Source organism: Crocodylus siamensis, chromosome 15, assembly GCF_052110815.1.
Source record: "Crocodylus siamensis isolate JL-2025a chromosome 15, ASM5211081v1, whole genome shotgun sequence".
Lineage (NCBI taxonomy): Eukaryota > Metazoa > Chordata > Crocodylia > Crocodylidae > Crocodylus > Crocodylus siamensis.
Window position 1 is genome coordinate 39,499,039 of NC_143409.1, and position 23,312 is coordinate 39,522,350.

A 23,312-nucleotide genomic window follows, 5' to 3' on the forward strand; every position below is an offset into this window, starting at 1 on the left:
TCATTAGCATCAACACAAATCAATGCACTCAAGAAATTAGGTTTGTTTGATTGAGGAAAATATCCGATGTCTGTTCTGCAAACAAGAATTGCCAGCTCCCAAACATGTTGATGAATGAGTCAAAATCTAGCAAATCTTATATCAAAGTCATCAGACAAGTTTCCCAGAACAACAGGGAAGAATTTAAGTCCAGCCTCAGTTCAGGTCAGGTTGTTGCACATAGATTTCTCCTGGTGGTCCCTTGTGTTTTGGATGCAGTCTCCAGACCAGCAGGTGAGGTCACAAGTATGAGGGGATTGTTTCCAGACTGATTCCATTCTTCAAGAATCTCCAAAAAGTGCAAGCAATCACTGAGGATTTCCAATTTGATGAATGTGAGAGCTTGAAAATACAATACATAGCTGAAAATGGGGGCACATGCCATTCATGCTTCCAACCCTCATTTTCTATGATCTAGCTAGATGAGGGTTCATCAATCTATTATCTCACTATTTCAGCTCACTATGCTCCAATGTATGGCCCTTTACAGTGGCCAAATGCAGTATCTCTGTTCCTGCAACCTAAATGTCCTCAAAAGACTAAAGGGTCAGCCTTTTGAACCTTGGACAGCATGTTTTACCTTTCCATTAAATGACATTCTTATGGACATACAAGTTTTGGTAGCAAGGCCACTGTATGCATTTTTTCTATAAGCATAGCATCTCACCTGAGGGATTACCTTCAAAGTATTCCCAAAATAACCTGTGGCTTCATTTAAATCAGGTTATTCACCTTCTGGTATTTTATCCAAAATCACATTCAGAGAGGTGACACAATGTAAACTCTCAATGTCTTTAGGGCATGCTTATTTTATGTAGACAGAAGTAGGCCATTTAGAAAATCTCCTGGAGTCCAGATCATTCATAGCCCAGGGGACAGAGTTGAAGGACATACTATTTCCATACCAGGGCTCTGTTAACTGGCTGCTCACCTGTCATGTGTTGTTTGGTCAAGGGAACTCCCACCAGTAAGTGTCAGAAATAACCCAGCTAGAGCATGGGAAACCTCTGCAGCCTTACTAAAAAAAAATGTAATTCTGGTGGTGGTGTACTAACCAGGATGGTCCAGAGAAGTAAGGTTTGTTTGGTAGCATCTTTTCCTGTACCAGCTATATAATTGAGAGGGATGCTAGATAAGCTTTCAACATTTGCTGGGCTAGAGCACAATCCTCAGATCATACATTTGCCCAACTCTGCCCTGGAAGCAGTCAGATTTGACTCTAATTTTGATGAGATTATATTACAATCCCTATTTTGGTAAACTCTTAGGCTCCCCCCGCAGCCATCTGGATCATTGCTTGCAAGTCACCAACAATGGGAAATCTGTATGGACAAGAACTCAGAAAAGAAACTTACTCTGCCATAAATGAGAGGCCCTGTTCATGTGCATCCTATACCCTCCCCTGCTTCTCCCCAGTACTACAGAGACTGATAGAATAAGAATTCCATTTGGCAAAGGAGCTGAAGATGCTGTGTTGACTCAACCTTATCGGCCCTGCTCAAAGGCAGGAGGACTCGTGGGCATAGGCATGACCCTAGTGTATTCTGGGGACCAGAAGAATGTGGGCTTGAGTGACTCGGATACATGTGCACCTATTGTAGGATATACATGGTCAATGCAACTCCAAGAACCGCACAGTTACTATTTTCTGCTGAGACATGTCTTTCCAGCTCAGTCATAAGTTACCAGGCAGAACCTACTTGGTGAAATTTTGCTTTGTGCTACATAAGATACCTGACTAGATGGTTACAAGAGACTCTTCTGCTAATTCAGTGCCCCTTTTGCAAACAGGCCAATTATTATCTATGAGAAGACTAAATTTAATAGGAACAAGGGAAAACAGCTACAGCTTTTATAACTAAAAGGCAGGATGCTGTCTTGTTCTTCAGCATTGTCTGCAGCATTGCCCTACCTACAGTCCAATAACAGCTCCACACACTGTGTAACTTCACTCAAAACAGCCCATATCATGAACACACTGTTGCCTGCCTGTTCCAGCCTTCCAGCCCATTACACTGTCTTGGTCCCTCAGCCCTCTGCTGCTACTGTGCTGTGCATTGCAGCCCTTTAGTGGCCTGGTAAGTGGACTCCCTGGTGTTCTGCGGGGGCTATCTGCTGCACTCTGTTAGCAACCCTAACCTCTTCAGTGGATAGTTTGCAACTAACTCCTACTTCTAGCTTTAATAGTCCCTGGTGTAGGTGAAACTTGAAGTGGGAATCTCCATAGTCTTAAAGAACCATCCAGCCGATACTACTACAGCACCTGAGTAACGGGGAAAGGCAACCCCTTTACTTGAATCCCATTGTCTTGCTGAATGCTGAAACACAGGACCTTAAAAGGATAAGACTAGAGTGATGGCATGAGGGAGGAGGGTCAGCTTCAATCAGGCCCAGATCTTACAACAGTAAAAACTAGAACTCAAGTGGGAATACAGAAAAAATACAGAGAAGCAGTGATGGGATCTCTATGCTAGCAACACTGGACACTATATTAGATAGCACCAATACAGGAATTATGAGACATCTGAAAGGAACAGGTGGACCAATATCACACTTCTCTGAGCACAGTGCAAAGTTACAGAGAAGGAAACCAGTTAAGCTGTGTAAAAAGAAAGCTCAGGAGAACTGGGTCTTATCCTCTGCTCTGCCACAGGACTGCTTGTACACATCAGTTCCCTTCTCTGTTTCTCAGTTTCCTTATCTGCAAAATGGGTGTAATGATACTGACTGCCTTTGCAAAATGCTTTGGGAACTAGAGTTGAAAAGCAATTATATGAAACCTATGTATCATCATTGTTGCTTGCTTTGATTTGAGGACAATGACTATGTCCAGTAAAAGGGGAAAAGTATAAAGAGTGCCATAAAAGACAAGATTTTGCAATAAATGCAGCCATCAATATTACTGGTTAAAATACAGCAGGGAGTATTATTGAGAACCAAGGATTTCATACTCCCAAGCAATTTATCTGTAGGAACTACACCAAGGAATATAAAAGGAGGAACTAAATCCAACTTTATGTTTAAAATGGACACTGGAGAGCCAATCATTGCAATTGGTGAAACACATGCAGACAAAACAAGGAAAAGCATTCCAAGAATGGAGACCTAAGACACCAACTAGAATTTGTTCTGAAATCAAAAAAAAAAAAGACTGCCCTAGGGAAGACTCTGTAAGAACTTCTAAGGAAGTGGGTTAATCCAAAATTGGTTCCCATGTATCAGAAGGGCTCCTCCATCTGCTATTATTCTATAGGAAAGGGATTTCCTTGCACTAGGAAAAACACTTCAGAAAGGAGAGCATCACCTAGAAAACTAATCCCCCTTCTTAAGAGCTGATTTTTAGATTACAGAAGAGGAATGAAAGTTTGGGGAGAAGACAGTGCACTGATTGTAAGAGATTTATTTTGCTCTGAAAATTAACATATACCTCAAATTGCAATTTAATTAATTATATGTTAAGTGTAAAATATACTTCAAAAGGAAGGAATAGAGGGACTTAACTTCACAGTAAGGACCAGAACCTGTTGTGGGGGACCATAAAGTAGGAGGCTTCAGGCAAGAAGGCCTCAGACTTCAAGAAGGATGTGGATGAGTAGAAAAAGTGAAGTGCAGAGTAACAAACATGATTAGAGGCCTGGGAAACACAACTTACAAGGGTGTTATTTAGTCTGGAAAAGACTGAGGGGCGATTTGATAACAGTCTTCAAATACCTGCAGGGTGATTATAGAGACTATGGAGATGGGCTTTTTCCTGGGAATGTAGGGGATGGCTGGGAACAATGGACTCATGTTGGAAATTAGGAGGAAACTTCTGACTATGAAGATGGTCACACATTGGAACAGGCTATCTAGAGAGGTCTGTAGAATCTCCATTCCTGGATAGACACTTGGCTGGGATGGTTTAGGCAGGAATGATCCTGCCTTGAGCAGGGGGCTGAACTAGATGACCTTCCGGCCCTATTTTCCTGTGATCCTAAGAGGTCATTCACTAGCTGTTCTCTGTGAGCTCTCCCAGAAGCACTGTGTTTCTGACCACCTCCTTGAAGCAGCCTGTATGCACTAGTGTGCTCTAATAAGAAGGAGCACTATGTGCCCTGGGGCCTTGTGCTGAGAGACAGCTAATGTGGCCACCACTGTCATGGTCCTGGCAAAAGAAAAAGAGGATGGAATAAGAAAGTCCACAGAGCATAGAAGAAGATAGTTCTAAGGCTGTGCTCTTGCAGCTGCCTGACTCACAGCCTAGCACTGTTACCCACCATACTTTTCCTCTTTTTCAAAATACTAATCATGATGCTGGAGATGGTCCTTCATCCTCAGCCCCCTCAAAGTCTCCTGCTTCCATTTAAGTGGAGCTACCACATTTATTAATGAGATGGCAGAAGAGGGGCTGCACAAGGGGAATGAGAGCGCAATATAAAATGGACACTGCCTAAAGTTACACAGGAATACAGCAAGGCCCGTAAGTGGAATCATCAGGCCAGCATTGGGAATGTTCCTCAGGGACAGATATATTCTGAAGAAAATCCAGCAGAAAGCTGTACACTGATCCAGGAGTTTAGTCATCAGACTCCAGAACTGAAGCCGATAGCAATTTGAAGAAAAGGCTGCTTCTTAGGACAGGAAATCTCCTTGCAATATACAAACTGAGGAACAAATGAGGACATTAAGCAGACTGAAAGGATTTTCTCCAAGGGAGATTGTTTCCTGGGATCTTCAGCTTGCAGAGCCACTGGCAGAAATCATCCGACCAAGTGCAAAGAAAAAATGTGAACTGCTACTCGGAGATGGACACAAGCTGGGTTTGTAAATGGCACAAGATGCTTCTTAATCAAAGGATTCTTGCTGACTTGGATCCACTGAGCATCATTTGAGGGTATCTCAAATGGGTATATCCCAGAGAGTTAATTACCTGCACATGTAGATGAGTGTCAAGTACGCTATCCTATATGTACCTGACCTGCCTTTATATTGGCCTTGAATATAGTTATGTGGCAATATCAGATTTACGTAATTCTCCCACCAACAGAGATCCAAAAGCAGAGGTACAGTTCACTTTTTCAAAGGCTGCCTCATCTTTATATTGGTTCTAGTCTCAGCTGGCCCAGGCAGTGAGGAACCTTTCATCAGCTCAGTTCTTATGATGTTATCTTACAGGTGCATCCTGGATATTTATTATAAGCAGCATTTACATATTGGGCTCCTATCTACTCATAGAAGAAAGCAAAGTCATTCCACTCCTGAAGCTATGAGAGTACTTGGGACATTTTCATGACCTGTTGCACAAACTAATCGGGACTTCATGGAACTTCTGGTTCTTGCAGTCACATTTGTTAAAATCTTCAGTCCAGTGTCCAGGCATCATCAAAAGCCAAGACTGGGACATAAGCTTCTGGGATGAAAAATCAAGCAATAGAGAGCATATCTAGAAATGCCTGAAAGCAGTGGCTCTTCATACTTTTGCACTGGCTTTCCAATGTTGCCTGGAAAAGAATGGAAGCCCATCCATGCATTGTTGGATGCTTTTATTTGAAATATTTTGAAGTAAACATTATAGCAAGGCACAAATGCCACTGCAGATTAAATAGATATGTGATGGCTTGGGAGTGACCCCTGCTATTGGTACTCTACATCGGCTACCTTGTAAAACATTCCCTAGGCTAAAGTACACAGTATCAAAAAATACAAAGAGTCCAAACTGTTTGTATCAAAACACATTGAGACAAGAAAGTGAGCAATTCAAATGCAATAAGATAAATAGTTTTTAAATTATTTAAACATTGTCATAGTAAACAATAACGAGCAAGATTCTGGCTCAACATAAAAACTGTATAGAAGTAATTACATTACACAAAGCAAGTGAAGAGAATGCATGAGGAAACAGTGTGGAAGCGGGGGAAGGGGAAGAGTCAATATGACTACATGGAAATAAAAAGTCTCCAAAGTAATTTATAAAATTGAGTAAAGGTGGGAGATCTACTATCAAAGGAGCTAGAGCAATCTGAAGCATTACAGTACAGTGGTCTCTCAAATATACCAGCACCGCTGTGGGAACCACTCTCTTCCTTGCCTGATCAAACATGTAGAACTCTCTATGCCACACGAGTTGCCGCTGCTAGTAGTTGTGGGTGATCGAGTTTGCTAGGTTATGCATAGAAGAATGGGGCCACACACCATGGTGTCATCAGATAGACTGGTCTCACTATAATTGCAGTATCTGCTTCCTAAATAGGGAGCTAACAAACAAAAGTAGATTAAGTACATTTTTCTTACAGAGAGATTTTAGTTGACAGGATTGGAAGTGTATAGTCGAGTCCACTCCAGCTGATACAGCCACGGGCAGGTTTCATTCGTCTATTCTGTGGATTTCAGTCATTGGGGGCTAGTCCTGTACTGATAAGTAACCCCAATGCAGAAAGGCAAATGTATCATATGCTGCAGTATGTACTTGTGCAACTTCATCCTGGTTTGGAGCGGAGGTAAACTACACAGGTGACAGATGCAGCTTATTTTGGCTCTACCAGTCTTCAGTAGGGTTTGTTGCAATGCAACTAAACTGATGCTTGACCACCAAAGACTTTGAAATAACAGCAAATCCCCAGAATAGACAAGGCCTTTGTCAATTTGTGATGTGTGACCTTCAGCTCAGATCATTTAAAATATTTAAAGGAATCAGGGATATTTCTATTAATTTTTTTTAATTGATCCTGGTTGCACAAAATCTTGTCCAGGCAGATTTCAATTTAGAAAACACCAGTTCAGTCACATCTGCAGGGATACAAGAATACCTCTAGGGAAAAATCAACCAGCACAATGCAGGCTAAGGAAAACCTCCAGCTCACATCTGCTGCATGATGGAGGTGGCTTTAGCACAAAATTGTACAGTCCTGATGAGATAATTTGCTTGATGTATGGTTGTTTGGATCACATTATAAAATGGAAGAGGACTTTAAAATCATAAATACTGGAAGGAAATTAAAAAAAAAAAAGAAAGGCAAGGCTAAGGGAGGTCAGGCTGAGGCAGTGCACACTCAATGGAAGAGAGCTTGATTGAGGAAAGGAAACGGGTTGCAGAAAGTGCTCCTTGATCCTTAAGAGTTGGACAAGTTCCAGCGGGGGATCCTTGCCCTGCTTTCCCTTTTCACTTCTCTGATCTGGCAGAGATTTAGTGCTATGGAGGTGGAGGCAGGTTTTTTTTTTTTTTTTTTTTTTTTATTTCCCTTACAAATAAAAGTTAATGGAAAGCACAGTCCATCCCAAGAAATCAACAGGATATTTCAAAGATTTGCCCTATTCCCACCCAACATTCCACGTAAAAACTGTCCTTTTAAATCTTAAGAGACTTTGAATGATTGTTCTGAGAACTGCTATTGGGATCCTCCGTGCCACACAGCTGACTGTGTCCACAAAGTGTTGATTCAGTCTCACACACTTTGCATTTCAAACTATGTTCTTCCTCCACTGTAGTGTTCATCTCACCATTATACTCTTCATGTCCATTCTCATTCATCTCTATATCTAACTTCTCTCTTTCCTCCTCCTCCTCTTGCTGCTGCTCCTCCTCCTCTTCCTCCTCCTCCTCTTCTTCTTCCTCCTCTTCCTCTGGATCTTTTACTTTATGAACAATGAAGAGGTGTCTGTTCAGAGAGATGCTAGATGTATAACACAAGCCACAGAGCAAGCACTGGTAAGTGGAGCTGTCTGTCTTGTGCTGAGGTATGTGTTCCTGAAATTCAGTATTGGTGTCTGTTGCAAATCCACATTTAGCACATTTCCAATGTGCCTTCAGTTTTTTGGCTGGTGGAGCTTCAGATCTTGCAGTGGTTTCCATCTGCCCCAGTTCACCTGCAGACATTCTCTTTGGAGATTTTGCCTTAAAGAAAAAAAAATAAAGCACAACTTTAGGAATACAGTCAATGTACAAGCAAGTGCCTTCAGCTTGCTGAATCTATGCAGTTTTATGAGGTGCATAACACATGTAGGAGTGCTTCAGGGAAAGCACACACTGTAACTCAGTATTTCACACCTCCTGTTTAGAAGGAGTTAAATAATGCTGTCTTTGGAGACCTTTCCTTCACTACCTTTCCTAACAGCACTAAATCCCTCAGGTTTCACTGTTCATCATTCACAGCATGAGAATGTCCAATCCTGGTTATGCTGGACAGCATCCCATTTGTCCAGCAAATCAGTTCCTTAATATCCTTTACTGTGGCTGCAGAAACTATTCTTTCTGCATCTCTACATAATGTCATTTCCTCCAGCCTCCTATAACATCAAACCTGATGGGACAGCCTCTTGGGACAGCCTAGGAAAGGGCATCAGGGCTTTTACTGAGAAAAATCCATTCTTGAAGAGCTCACAATGTCATGGTTCAGGCAAGGGTTGGGGAAGCGAGGTTGTTTCTTAGGACCCTTTGGAACTGAACTCCATTAAGGCACACAGGTAGCAGTGAGCAGAAATTATCTGTATTTGTCTGCCCTTGGCACACTCCTGAATCAGGCTCCGGAGTCATTCCTATGCCTAGAACAGCTAAACCTGCTTTCAGGACCATGAAGGCCAACTTAACATCTGACTTTCCACTAGCTAAAGGGTAAGAAGTTATCAACGGTCGTTTTAGCGGTGTAGCCACACTGTAGGTCCTGGAAGAAGGAATGTTTCAAGAATCAGAAGGCTGGGATCAAGCAGACTGGGGAGATACTGGATGAGATTACTTTGGATCAAATGAGCATCCCAAACTATTCCTAACACTGAGTGGTTGGAAGAGAACCTGCAGTAAATAAAGACAAGGAAACAGATTGTCCCACTATGTAATAAAATACTGGATTCCAATCAGGATGGAAGAGTCTCTTCATGTTACACCTATTGATATGTTCACAGATAACAAGGCAGGTTCCAAGTATACCAAAGACTGCGTGGTGGGTGCCTATGACACCTCTCTTCGTTCCTTCACCTTGTATGTAGGAATGATCTAGGAGTCCAGTAAATGGGAAAACAGTGAAGACTCATGTTCTGCATACTCTTTCAGAATTCCAGCCAGTGCCATGCACCATATGAGGCAGCATGACAGAAAGTGAATTTCAGGTTTTGAAAGAACTGGGACAACCCTTACACACAGGCACAGACCAGTCACTAGAGAGAAGCTACTTCCAAAATAAACTGGCTCTTGTGCTGGCAGAGGGGGTTGGGGAGGTGACAGGAAGATGATTAAAGTAGATAGAGTGGTCCTAGCAGGCACAAAAGTATCAAAGAAAAGGTCAAAGAAGGTTTACAACAGATTACAGAAACCATTGCTGGGAGCTTCCTATCTATTAGGGCAGACATCAGCTGTCGTCCAGCAAGATCATGTAATACTGTTGAGGCAAAGAGAAACAACAGGACTTGTGCTTCTTTATTTTGACACTCAGCATAGAAGCAAAGAATGGAGATGAATACTGAAAGAGTGTTCACAGAGTCTGTAAAACGAGGCAGCTAAGTGCTTAGAAGTAGGAATGGTACAATTTACATAAAGATGAAGCCCAGATAAATAGGGAAGGAAAAGCAGGCAGTGTGATGCACATGAGGGGACAGGGTTCCAAATATGTGGGGTGGAAGAGAAGCTATAAAGATGAAAGTGGAAGACGGAACCAATACGAAGCAGTAGAAGGGCAGGCTTCTGAAGAGATAAAAGTAGAGAAGGGAGATGTCAGAACAGAGATGAAGTTGGGAGTAAAGTTCTGGCAGAATCTGAAGAGGGGCAAAGAAGGATTTGAAGTTGCTAATGAAAACCAAGGGTTTTGAAACAGTAAATAACATGAACATGTTTGATGGCACATTGGATGGATGGTGGGCAAGAGGCAGGAAGAACACAGAGGAACCCGCGATAGCTGAAGAAAGATCAAGGCATGAATGAGGATTTTGGTGGCTGAAAGAAGTAACAAGGGTGGCTTTCAGCAAGACTGTAAACCATGAAACAATCCCATCTGATGAATACCTGGACTGGGGAGGGAAAGAAGCAGAAGATGACAGACTGATGGAAAAAGGCAGAGGTTTAGTTATACTGAATGCCTACTACACTCATTCTTTTCCTCATTCCTGTGATCTTCAGGGGAAAATGAACTGGGAAAAGGTCACCCAAAATATTAGCCAGAGGCAGCAAACTAAGGCCAGTGAGCAGGGACTTGAATGCAATATCATCAGTCCCTCAAGGCTTTTCAGCTGCTACTCTGGATATCCTCTTCTGCAGATGGGCTTTTTACTACATGTGTGTCCTGCTTTCCTCACAAACTCTACACTAACTCGCATCATCCACCATCCCACCCCTCCCTTCTCTTTGATGTTTCTTTCTTCATCCCCTTATTGGTCCTTTCAGCTAATCAACTCCCATTCACAAAATTAATAAAAAGAAATCAATAAAATATTCATGGAACTCACATGCCATTTGGAGGCCTGCAGTCTATTCAGTCTGCTGATATCTTACAACCATTCTACCCAACCTTTGGTCTGTCTTGTCTGTTTAGATTTTAAGCTCTGTATGGTAGGGACCAATCTCATTCTACGTGTATATAATACATAGTAAAATAGGGAATGAATCCTGGTTTTTCCCCTTAGGTAATGACATAACACAAATAATTAATTCGTAATGAATTTAAGCTGCAGTCATTTCTAAAGTGGGACTAAAAACAAAAATGAAAAAGCAAATGTCGGTATCTGTAGGGTTTGGAAAAGTATGTTAATTGTCCCCAACTTGTGTTCATTTTTAAAAGCAGCTAAAAAGATTTTAACAAACTCAGTAGAAAAAACAATTGCCTTTTGGCAAAGTCCCAACAGAAAAAGTATCAGCCCTAAAGGCGCATCTGATTTTTCATGTACAACATGATGGAACAGGATTACACTTTCCCTCCTAACTCTTAAGTTTCAGTTTAGGCACAGTACTTACAGCTATTTTCTGACCCATTCTGCATTCTAGACAACATACCTACATTTACCTGTCACTGTGTCCTGGCATCTAAGGAAGTCACTCTACATAATCCCCCTAAATATAGACACATATCCAACACACTTATTTTTCAGTAAAAATAATATGTTAATTACTTCTGTTGAGTTTCTCTCTGGAGCTTTTGCTTTGGACATCTGGGATAGGTCTGGATTTTTAATGCCATGCATGAGGCTGATGTGATTCTCCAGCATGAATGGCTGAGGAAATGTTTGATTTTCATCTGTGCAGTACCTTAAAAATACAAAAAAAGGAAGTCAGTTATTAATAAAGTGAAAGCATAAGTGTCAACTTACACATAGGCAGCTTATCGATAGTACAGAAGGCTTGGAGAATCAGAAATGTGATTGGCTGCAGAATCTAGGGAATTAAAACATCTGCTAGATCAGCAAAGAAAATGCAGTAATGCTACGTTTACTGGCATCACATTATTTACTATCCCTGGCAAAATAGTAAGCAACTGGACAAAGCCCCAAGTGTGAAAGGTACTGTATAGAAAAAGACAGATAAATGTATTGCTTATTATTATTATTACAGTAGCAACTACTGATTCAGCTGAGACCAGGTCCTGTTGTGTTACACATAGGACCTGTTTACAGGAATTGGTGCTCTGACAGATTTAAAAGGCTTGCATAAGAAGATGCAGGAAATCTATGGCAGATGCAGATTCGTTACCCATGAATGCCAGCTTAGTTGTACTCTGATTCTAGCTCATATTATATATAAAGATTCTATAATAATATGCAAGCAGCTTTGATCACAGTGATCCATTAATGATGAATAATGCTAACTACACATTTATTTCTAAATGTTGTTTTCAAATCTACCCTGTGCAAGGGAGTGTATACACATCTACACACATCTGAATTTGGAAGCTGTCTGTAGTCTTCAGGGAAGATTTGAATATCTAAAAGGAATTGTGAGCAAAAGGACATCCCTAGACTTCATTCCCTAACACAGGCTTTTCAAACCAATATTAAATATGAAGTCTCAAGTTTGTGGGTATTCATTCAGCAATATATTTGAATGAAATATTATTATTCCTCCTCTAGGGCTGTTATGTTTAGTATCAGCTGCATTTTAGCAAAACCAACAAAGACAGCTTCTACCAAAATTAAACTCCTAGTTCGGATAATTTGCATCCAAACGTTTTAAAAGAATCTGACAGGACATTCTCTGATCTGTTGATGTTAATTTTTGATGTGGCTTGGAAAAGTTAGCCTAACACTGATCGTGGACAAAATAATGAAATGGCCAATACAAGATAACAATGAACAGAAATACCATCCATGTCAGCCAACACGTTTTCGTGGAAAAAGAGTTTTGTCAAACAAACTGTTTTGTCAAACAGTATTCTTTGACAAAAGTAAAATGCCAGTTGATAAAGGTAACTGTGTTGATATATTTTGACTTCTGTGAAGTCAGTGAATTTGACTTTTGTGAAGTCAGCACATTGTTCTGTTTAAAGCAGAATAGATTGTACAAAACCAACAAGGTATGTGTTAAATCAGGAGCTGGCTGCAGGCCAGATTGACCCAGTCTGAGTCAGAGGTAGGCCAGTGCCGGCAGGTAAGCACCAGGACCCAAACATTACCATCACTTTTCCCAGCAGCAGCAGCACAGGGGGAGAGTTCACAGCCAGTGTCCCATCAGTGACAGGGAAAAGCAGCTGCTGCCAAAGCCTCCAACCACTGTAGGAAAGGCCATCAGCTACAGACATGTTCCCCATGACACTGTGGAGAAAAGTGCCAGGCTCTTTCCCTGTGCAACTGCTGAGAAAAGCAGTGCCAGATGAAGCTGGGTCCTAACACCATATTGGGTCAATCCAGTTGCTAGAGCCCCACATCCATGGATCAGTTCCTGTCCATGGACCACAGCTGCCAACCACTGTATTAAATTGACTTCAGACTGGTTAACTTGTAGGTCTGAAGACATAATAATTAAGGAGAAAGTAGTAACAAATGGGAGGCCCTTAGAGGCTTTCATTTTGCACAATGCTACTTAATACCACAGACCTAGAAAAAAATAAACAATGATTGCAATTAAACTAGCAGATGAGACAAGGATGATTGAGATGGTAAATAATTATGAGAGGTCATGCACCCTTATTTATCTGGCCTGTTAAACTTAGCAGCATGCATTCTGACAGTCAAATGCAAACCCATACATTAGGAACAAGGAACTGTATATAGGCTTTAATTCCAGGAGGTGGACAGTATGTTGGAAAGCAGTAACTGAACAGGACTTTGGGGTCAGAGTGAACATCTAAGGGAACTGACCATGATCTCCAAGTAACATGAAGAGACAAAAAAAAAAGATCAAGCACAATACTTGGACCTATACTAAAAGGGAATATTAAGCAAAAGCGAAGATAAACTACTTTCACTTATGGGCTTAATGAGACTACAGCTTGAACCGCAAGTCCACACTTTAGAAAGGCTTTTGAAAAATTGGATTTTCCTTAATATAGCCAAAAGATTTGTCATCTGGAAAACAGATTTTTTTTTTTTTTTAAGGAAATCTTTTTGTCAGATCAGCCAAATCAATTCCAAATCCGTGCGAGTCATTTGAGAACCACATGTAACCCTACTACCGGCAAGCATCCTCTACCCCTGCTTGGGGCTTCAGATACTTCCAAATTGTACAGCAACAGACAAAAGGGACTGGTCTAGTTCATTAACCAAAGAGAAGATTAAGAGGCAGCTAAGATCACAGTTCACATTTACTTACAGCGAGAAGAAACCTGATACTAGAGGGTTTTTTAATTTAGCAGACAGGGGTACAGGAAAAAATCTGCAAGCTAAAAGTTGAACCCGGCAAAGTATGAACTGGAAATAAGCAACACATTTTAAGAGTGGGAATAATTAACCACTGGAGGAAGTTACTAAGGCATGAGGTAAATTTCCCGCAAGGAGCCCTGACATTCAGTCTGTGTCTTTCTAAAAGAGATGCTCTAATTTAACCACAAATTGTTGGACAGGACTCATAGCCAAGGGAAAGTCTATGGCCTGTGCTATGTAGGAAACTCAGCCCTCATAATCAGAATGGGCTTCAAATTATTATTTTTTAAATGCCTTGCATTTACATAGTGCTCATTCATTTCTGGGTCCCACGGTGTTCTAGAAAGGTGGCAGGGAGGTAGGTGAAGCAGCTTTGTTTTACACACAGTATGGCCAAGCACATAGATAGAGTGAACCCTTTCCAAGAGCCAGAGTGGCTAAGTGGATGCATGTTGAGTCTGTTGTATCACAGAGTGACATCCCATTCCCTGCTTTACCAGATGTAGCGTTCTTCAATATCTCTTGATCCTCTGACCCTGATTACAAAACCAGGGAAATGGTACCTGCCTCCTTCATAAACACTGGGGCCTTGTCCAGTACTTGCAGTGAAGTGCACAGAAAGCACCAACAGTGGAAGAGGCAAAAACTGAACTCATGTGCTCCTATTTACCCAACCAGCATTGCTTCCTGTAATGCAAAGGACTCTAACGAGGAAAACAGAAGATCTCTTTTGTGTGTGTACATTTTGGAGATGAATTTGACAGGAAGCAATGCAAGAGACCCAATGGAATTTGGGAGCATCAAACTTTCAGTAATCTCATGATCTTTTACTCATCTCTGCTTTTTTAATTTTCAATTTATTCTGAATTTATTCTGAATTATTAGCTTATAGAATGTGTAAATCAATATTCAAAAGTGTTTCTCAGATTTTCTGGTTTGGAGGCAGAAGACTCTTTCTTAGCAAAAAACAAACAAACCCAAAAAATGTCCAGAAGATTTCCAAGTAAATATCTTTTTGTCCTCTTCCCTGTTAGAACACTAATTTTTCCATTACTAAAAGTTCCCAAACTTTTTGAACCCAGTCAGTGATTTTAGGGGTCTCACTTCTCTTCTAGGCTTTCACAATTTTAATTCTTGTGGCCACCAGAAGGTGAGTGATAAATTCCCTATGACACTTCTATGTTTCAGAGTTCTCGTGGAGATTCAGTAGGAACACTAGAGATTTATCTGATAACTGACTTCCTGTTATTTCCCTCACCATGTCTCCAACCTTCTTCCAAAACAGTTTAATTCTGGGACGTGTCCACCACATGTGGTACAAAACTCCCCACTAATTACATTCACTCCAAAATTTCTTGCCCTTATACCATAAATGCATTTAATTTTAAGTGGGGTGAGATACCATCAATAGAGAATTTAAAATATTTTTCTTTTATTTTTGTGCAAATGGATGTGAGGACTGTTGCTGCAGATGATCCTGTTCTTCAGCACTAATTTCTGGTCCAATGTCATTAGCCCACTTCATAATAAACAGTGTTTTGTCTTTTATATGGGTATTTAAAATTGCTTTATAAAACAGACACAAGACCTGTATGCTTCATAGGCGTGACCAAAATTTTCTCCAATTCTGTCAGATTTCTACTGAGGTTTACCATTCCTGGGAGTGTATTTAAAATTGTCTCTATTGCAGGTATTGGAAAAATGGAATGTTAACTTCACTTGTAGCACATTTCATTTCTTCAAAAGAGCTAAATATATGTACTTTGAATAATTGTACAAAATATATAATACTGAGTGTAAAAGTATCTAAGGCTTTTTTTTGAAAAAAACCCTGCCAATTGACACAATCAAGCTTTTTCAGCATCTAATGATAAAAATGTGGGGTTCATTAGTTAATTCTGCATGAAAAATCAGATCTAAGACTCTATGGATGTTATCAGTCAACTGTCTATTCATTATGAACGCTGTTTGGTCTTTATTAATATATTTAGGGAGTATTTTCTTACTCTAAACAGTTTAAAATGTTTGCATTGTAATTAATAAAGATGTAAGTCTATACAAGACACAGATACATAGACCCTTATTTAGTTCTGGGATTACACTAATACGTGCTTCTCTCCAAGTACAAGGAGTCTTTTTCTCCTTCAGTATCTCATTAAAAGCTGCTGATAATGAGTGCACTAACTTCTTTCTAAAATATTTGTAAAAAACTCTGGAGGAAACCCATCCAGGCTTGGAGATTTACAATTTCTGAGAGACTTAATTACATCCAGTATCTCTTCTGGTTTAATATCCTCTTCTAAAACTCCTTGATCTTCAGGTTCTAGTCTAGGCAAATTTCCTTTAATTAAGTATTCCTGTAGTTAAGGTAGGATCCAGTATTTGGCAAAGGAGGGTGCAGAAGCAGCGATCTGGGCTGCAGGGGTGGTGGGGCTCCTGCCTCTCTCAGCTTCTCCCCACCCTAACTTCTCCAACCACCCTCTGGTGTGGGCAGACCAGGGGGAGCCTTCCAGTCCCAAAAGCAGGTATGAATCCCACACTTCCCTTCCACAGTCACAGCCACATCTCCCCCGCCCCCCCCCCCCCAATCCCTTTCCCACCTCCTCCTGTTCTTGGTTTCCCCACTGTCCAAGAGGCAAGGAAAGCTTCAGAGCCACTTCTGTCTGTTCCAGTTGGGCTCAGCTGGGAATGTGACAGGACAGCCAGAGCAACTATGGATAGGGGGTAGGTTTCCTCACCCTGGCCAGTCCCTCTGGAGCAGGTGCAGTTGTCACTGATGCCAGCTGTCCCAGCTGAACTCAACACTTATGCAGCCAGATTGGAGCAGGAAGGACTTACTCTGAATATTCCCCCACCCTGGATACAGTGGGGAAAGGAGCAGGGGGAGGAGAGGTGGAAAGCAGTGGAAGGGACATGCTTCTTTGTCTTTACTCCTACTTCCCAACATACCCACCCTAATTCCTCCCCCACCCCTCCCAACAGCTTTAACCACAAAATTATTACCAATGCTCTGCGTCTTCCCAGCCTCTTCCTCCCTCCTAGTGTTCTCAAACAATCCCTGCTAAAGTGCCCTTACTCCCTCCCCCATCCCTAAAATATGAGATTTGTCATTTCCTCCAGAAAAATCAGTGGTTAAACTGACTTTCTGGTATGGTGAACTCCTTGAAGATCGTCTGATCATCACTTCGGGTGAAACTGTGGCAATGTTTTATGGACTTAAAGGATTAGTTCTAGGGGAGAGAGGAAGCCAGAAAACAAGTCAGTCCCTCAGTGCACATCCCATCTCAAATTATGAGGAAGAGAAGTTTTTGTCAAGCCAGGTGTAAGATGTGCCAGGTGATAACTTTTTCACAACTTAATTTAGGATACTTGGAAAAGACAGACACTCTCCAAGTAAGACTTATATATAATTGTATTTTGAGACAGGACCAGGATTAGCTTGAGAATGAAACCTATACAATGCTCATTTGAACCTGTAACCAGTTTTTTCGGTTGTAGGTATAGCATGATCTTACACTCTCAGATTGACCTTTGGATCCATTTCTGTATGATGTCCAGAAAATAAATAGAACGTGGATCCACTGGATCCTTACATCCTAATAAAGGTGACTGTACTTGCCAGTTCCCATTTATCACACATTCCTATGTGAATTATTTTCCCAAATTGGTCTAAGACACTCTATTTGGAAAAACAATTGATCCAGAAAGAAAACACACTTAGGCAAACCAGATGCCCATAATTCTTCAGGTCATTGTATATGAATTTATCACAAAATAATGCACTGCTGGCTAGTGTTCCACCCTCTCTGCAAGGCTCTAAATCACACTACAGTCCAAACAAAAGAAAAATTTACAAGTTTCAGTTGAAAAACCATAGGAGGTTTATTCATATCAGGAGTCCTTACCAGCATTGGGGTCTTATTTCTCATCTGTTTACTGAACTTCGTTACTGCCCACTATGCAGGCTGAAGAAATATGGTATATAGTACACAAGGGACTTGACTTCTTTTAAAATAGGTTTCTAGTGAATTTAGTACAAGGAAAAGGAACAGAACACCCCTCAGGGCTGTTTGTATTTAGCCCCATTACTAATGTTTTGGATATCTCACTGCAAGCATCCCCCGGATACACGAATGTCTCTCAATACTAGAGGGACTCTGCTTTGAAGTGTGATGGGAGTTCAGTGACTCTACCCATTCAGTTCTTGATGTATGTGCTGTGACTGCAAACAAGGATCCTAGTGTGATGATGGTAGTTTTGTAACATGCATACTTTTACCCCTAGACTGAGCCCCTATTCCCAGCTACAACCAGCCATCAATGGCAATGACTTTCATTCACTACTAAGCTACCTAGCTAGATTAAAAATATTCAAAATCCCATTTCCAATCTGTTGAGCTTCTCTTCCCTAAAAAACACCCACTGAGCCCAATTCGTTCATTTAAACGCATGTAAATTGGATGCGAGACAAACTGCTCTGCTTTGCAGCACTCTGCAGACTTCATACCAATCTTTTTCAGGTGTATGAGACTGTAACGGAGGATGGAGTGTCCTGTGCCACTGGCCATTCTACAGGCATGCATGGCTGCACTCTCAAATACACCTTCAAAACTCAGACGCAAACCTCACTTCAAGTCTCCAAGGGTCAAGACTTATCTTTGGGGGTGCACCAATACATCAGTCCCATATTGGATCAGCACCAATATAGGGAAAATTGACAGCATTGGAAATTGTTTTTTCTTGCCTGATGTGGCTGATAATGTGGCCAATAAATGCCCCATGCATCCGCACAGCCATAGTATGCAAAGAGCCACGAGCACAGCCCAGTGGCTTGAAGACCAGCATTGGGCTGGTAAGTCTGGTGTGGGGGAAGGGGTGGGGAGAGGGAAGGGGCATGGAGGGGGATGCAGATCAAGGCCCCCATGATGAAGGAGGGAGTGGGAAAGGGCAGGCGTTGCACAGCCTGGGTGGGGTAAAACACGGGATGGAGCTGTGAGCGGCCTGTCTGGGGGGACACAGCAGGGGGGAGGGCATGGGGTCCATGTGCTCCTGGATCTGTGCACGAGGTGAGGGCGGGCTGGGGCCAGGGCAGTCCCGGTTCTTCCCAGTGGGCGTGTTGGGCCAGGCTGCACTGGGGGTGGGTGGTGGCAGCAGAGCTAGGAGTTGCAGGGGGGCTATGGTGAATTTTGGGATGACTGCAGCCCCCCCACCACCACCTCTGCCCACACCGGGTGCAGTCCCCAGCCCAACACCCCCACCAGAAAGAGCCTGGCGCTGCCTCAGTCCCAGTCCATGGTGGCAACCTGCACTTGCCTCACACACAGATCTAGGGGCATGCACCCTCAGCGCCCTCCCAGGGTGCGTGCAGGACAGGAGCTGCCCCCACTGTCACCCCTCCAGATGAGCTGCTCGCAGCTCCATCCTGCACCCACCCCTCCCAGGCTGAGCGGCACCTGCCCCAACCCCACTCCCTCCCTCACCACGGGGGCCTTGATCTGCCATCCCCATCCCTTCCCCCACACCAAACTTACCAGCCTGACACTGGTCTCCAGCCTGCCAGGCTGCATATTGGAATTAGTCTGTTATCAGCCGATATGGCTCCTTAAAAACCATCCATCAGCATTTACCCAAAAAATCCCTATCAGTGCACCCTTTCTTATCTTAGCCAACAAGTCACTTGCATCTAGTACATTCCTCCTCTTAACTGTCTCCCAAAGCAATTTTATATCCTGGGGTAAACAGGATCCATTATAAGGAGCTTTTAAACTTGATAGAGAAGATAATCTCCAGAAAGAAGCAATGGGTACTCACCAGCACGTGTAAACTTTCTTTGCTGTATCATGATTATTGCGAATGTGCTTGCGCAGACTGTTGGAGGCATTGAATGAACTCTCACACTGCCGACAGGGATATCTCTTCATAGACTAACAGAGGAACAGAAACATCTTTTAACAACAGAAGCTAGCTAACTCCTCTAGCTTATAGCCAAAGAAAAACTCCCTTCTCTGAACTACCTATGCATAGCTCAAAAGGACAGCACTAAGGTTTTTGGGCCTCTAAATTAAGCCAGCCTAAAAGTGGGCTGTCCTCACTGTTCTTATTATCTATTTAAAAATCAGTAGTAGTTCAAGAAAAATCTTGGTTTTTATAAAAAAGGAACTGTGTTAGTAACTTATCCTGCTATTGCTAACTCACCCCTGTTTTCTTTTCTTCTTGGTGACTGGGAAAAACTTCTCCTTGCTGCTAAGGACAGAAGGAGATTTAATTACATATTCCTCCTTGAAAAGAGAAGACAGCCCTCCATACTGAGAAAGGAAGATCTGGTGCCACTAGGGCTAAGGACAGAAATTACACATAAACCAGTATAAGTGATTGGAAACCAGTTCAAATCTGTAACACAACAGAAGTTCAGTGCACGTAAACCACTTTCAAAATGGCCAAAACCAGTTTAAGATAAGTTTGATCCTACATCTATCAAGTGTTAACTGATTTAGGTTAAATAGGTTATTGAACTTCTGTCCCAAATCCCTTCCAGATTAAAGTTAACTCACTGCCCCCAGCATCCTAGGATACTTTAGCACGTTCCTGACAAACCTCATTGCACAGGCTGGGTGGACTAGCCTTGGTCCAAGCTATCTGCTCCAGCCAAGCAGGAAGGCATGCTCTAGCACCCCCTGGCTTCTGGCCTGAGCCACTGAAGACACATGGCTCCATATCTGGAATCAAAAGTGAACATGTGTTCACTTGCTTCTCAGTTCAATCTCCGCATCATAGACTAACCTGCAAAGATTGAATTGATGCAACCTTGGGCTTTTTGACTGTCTGTACTTAGCCTAGAAGACCTTCAGAGCTAAGCAATGATTCCCTACAAGCTCATACAGCTCTCTTGAAGGCAACAGAGATTTTTGTGGCACTGTTGAGAGGAGAATGCCACTTGTTCCTATCTCCTCCTTTCTCACAGCAGTGGATGAGCCCCTTACCTTCACCTAAGAAAAGGTAGGGACCAGGAAAATGAAGTCCAGTTACTCTTACCCAACAGCAGTACAATGAGAGGTAGGATGGCCAGAACAGCGTCAGCATCACACCATTGTTCATTCCAGCCTATGCCCAGTGGGCATGCCTACATGTGTTATTAATTTGAAGTAGGCTTACTGCACAGTAAAAACTCTGCACAGTAAGCCTACTCAGGAGTACAACTACACACGCTCCCTCTTGGGAGCAGATCTGCTCTCAATGGGAGCAGCCTGGTACAGGGCTGTTCCTGCCCTGCTCTGCCTCTCTGCAGCAGCCAGGGGGAGCTCCAGGTTCCCCCTGGGTGCTAGCACAGGGGATGGAAGAGAGCATGGGGCTGGTCCCCATGTGCACAAAGCCAGGAGAGCTCTGCCAGCTGCTCTGCTGGGGAGTGTCCTGATGTGCACAGGGCCAAGAGACAGCTGCTTCTGCAGAGCTCTCCCACCCCTTACACATGGGAACAAGCCTTGTGCCCTGTGAGGCTTCTCTGTGCAGCCTGGGGCTGCCCAAGGGGTTACCTGCCCAGCCTAGAGCAGGTCCCAGACAGTTCCCAGAAGCAGGACAGTTCCCAGCCAACTCCAGGCTGGGCGTGGAACTTCTCAGGCAGCCCAGAGCTGGCTGGGACCTGCCCCAGAACAGAATAGTTCTTGGCCAGCCCTGTTTTATGCAGGGAACTCCTCATGCAGCCTGAAGCTGGCTGGGACCTGCCCCAGCCAGCTCCAGACTAGGTGAGGAAGCAGGGAGCTCTCAAGTCACAACGCTGCTCTGCACCCAGCACCTGTGGATAGCTGGGAGCTAAGCAATGCCAGCATGGGTAGGGGAGGTGGGGGAGGGCAGCAGGGGGAGAGGGGCAGAGAGCTACCGTGTCCCAGTACTGCTGAGCTCCCAGCTCCTCCAGGGAATTGGGAGCTGAGTGGTCCCAGGATCAGGGGAGGTCCCCATCCCCTGTGGTCCCCTATTGTAGGAGCTGACCAGATGCAAATTTGTTTCTGGCCAGCATCTACACATGTGCAGTTAGTTTACTACCTGTATTTACAGGTAGTAAACTAACTGCACAGTAGATTAATTTACTGCACAGTATGTGTCTGCACGTGTAGATGGTGACACTAGGTGTCTCCCTAGGCATTTCAGCTTTCTAACTGGCATCCTCAGTTTGGCAAATTCATTTGGGATCATACCCCTGACCCTGTACTTAGCTTGCATTTATCAGAATTAAACTTCATCACACACATTTACCTATTTCTAAAGAGCAGTAATCCTTAACAGCTGATAAACTGCCTAGTTCCATCCTCAGTGGGTGTGTCTACATGAGTTGCTTTATGGTGCAGTAACATAGTTTACTGAATAGTAAGTGCGTGCATCTACCTGTGCACATGCTTACTGCGCAGTAAACTTTGCTAATCGTGAGTAAATCTGCTACCTGCACACGCAAGTAACAAAATTTACTTGAGATTAGTTACTGCACAGTAGCACTTGTACAGACGCCTGACCAGGAACAAATCTGCTCCCAGTCAACTGACCAGCAGGGGGTAGGAGATTGCTGCCTGCCCCTAGGAGCTGCCTGCTCCTGGGGCAAACTCTGCCATGAGAGCCTGAGAGGGGACTATGTACCTCTGCTACAAGATTGTGATTGGGGAGCAGGGGCTGGGAGATCCTGATCTCCCAGTCATCACAATTGGGGAGCAGGGGGTTGGGAGGTCCTTATCACCCACTGCCAGCTTGGCAGTTATGGGATCGGCATTGGGAGATCCTTATCTCCTAGCCCGAGCTCTGTAGTCACTGGGCTCAGGCTGGGAAATAAGGCTCTCTCAGTACCAGCCCTGTGAGGAGAGCTGGGACTGGGAGCTACCTGCTGGCAGAGGCTGGGGAGCCTGTTCCCTGCCCAGCTCTGTGATAATGGAGCTGGGTGAGGAAGGGGCTGGAAAGCCTGTGATCACAGAGCTGGGCAGGGAACAGGCTCCCCAGCCCCCTGTCCACAATCATGGAACTGAGCAGGGAACAGTCCCACAGCCCCCACCAGCAAGGAGCTCCCAGAGCCAGCTCTGTGTTAGTCACTAACTGCACAGTTGAGCTAGCCAGGGAATAGGCTTACAGAGCTAAGTGGGGAATAGACTCTCCAGCCCCCAAAATTATGGAGCGGGGGCTGGGCACTGTCCCAGTCATGAGCAAGTCCCAGCCCCATGCCCCAACCGGGCAATCAAGGCACAGGGCTTGAAAAGAGCTGCAGGGGTGGGGCAGGTCCCAGCCCCCTATATACCCCATCCACTGGTGGGACAGCTTGTAGGTGAGCCCCTGGCTGGCCAAGGAAGCCCTGCCCAACCTAGGGCTCACTGCTAGCTGCCACACTGGTGAATCAAGGCAGGGGGCTGGAACCTGCCCCTCCCCTGCAGTTCTTCCCAAGTCCCCTGCTCTGCTGGGGCTAGGAGCTCCCTGCCGGGCAGGAAGACATTGTCCCTGCCCCAGCAGCAAGCAGCACTCCCAGGACAGGGAACACTGTCATTAGCTGCAAATCTA

General features: G+C 43.5%; 1 protein-coding gene across 2 annotated transcripts in view; it reads right to left on the minus strand.

The window, feature by feature from the left end:
* Positions 1-5,546: 5,546 nt before the first annotated feature.
* The window catches only part of ZNF592 (zinc finger protein 592), a 73,212-nt gene continuing 55,446 nt past the window's right edge, over positions 5,547-23,312 (minus strand). For both annotated transcript variants that reach the window (XM_090028687.1, XM_090028688.1), the window contains exons 7-9: positions 19,599-19,711; positions 11,107-11,242; positions 5,547-7,909 (exon numbers count right to left, since the gene is read on the minus strand). In XM_090028687.1, coding sequence (XP_089884813.1) covers positions 7,364-7,909; positions 11,107-11,242; positions 19,599-19,711 — 795 coding nt within the window. In that variant the 3' untranslated portion in view covers positions 5,547-7,363. The remainder of the gene's footprint in view (positions 7,910-11,106; positions 11,243-19,598; positions 19,712-23,312) is intronic.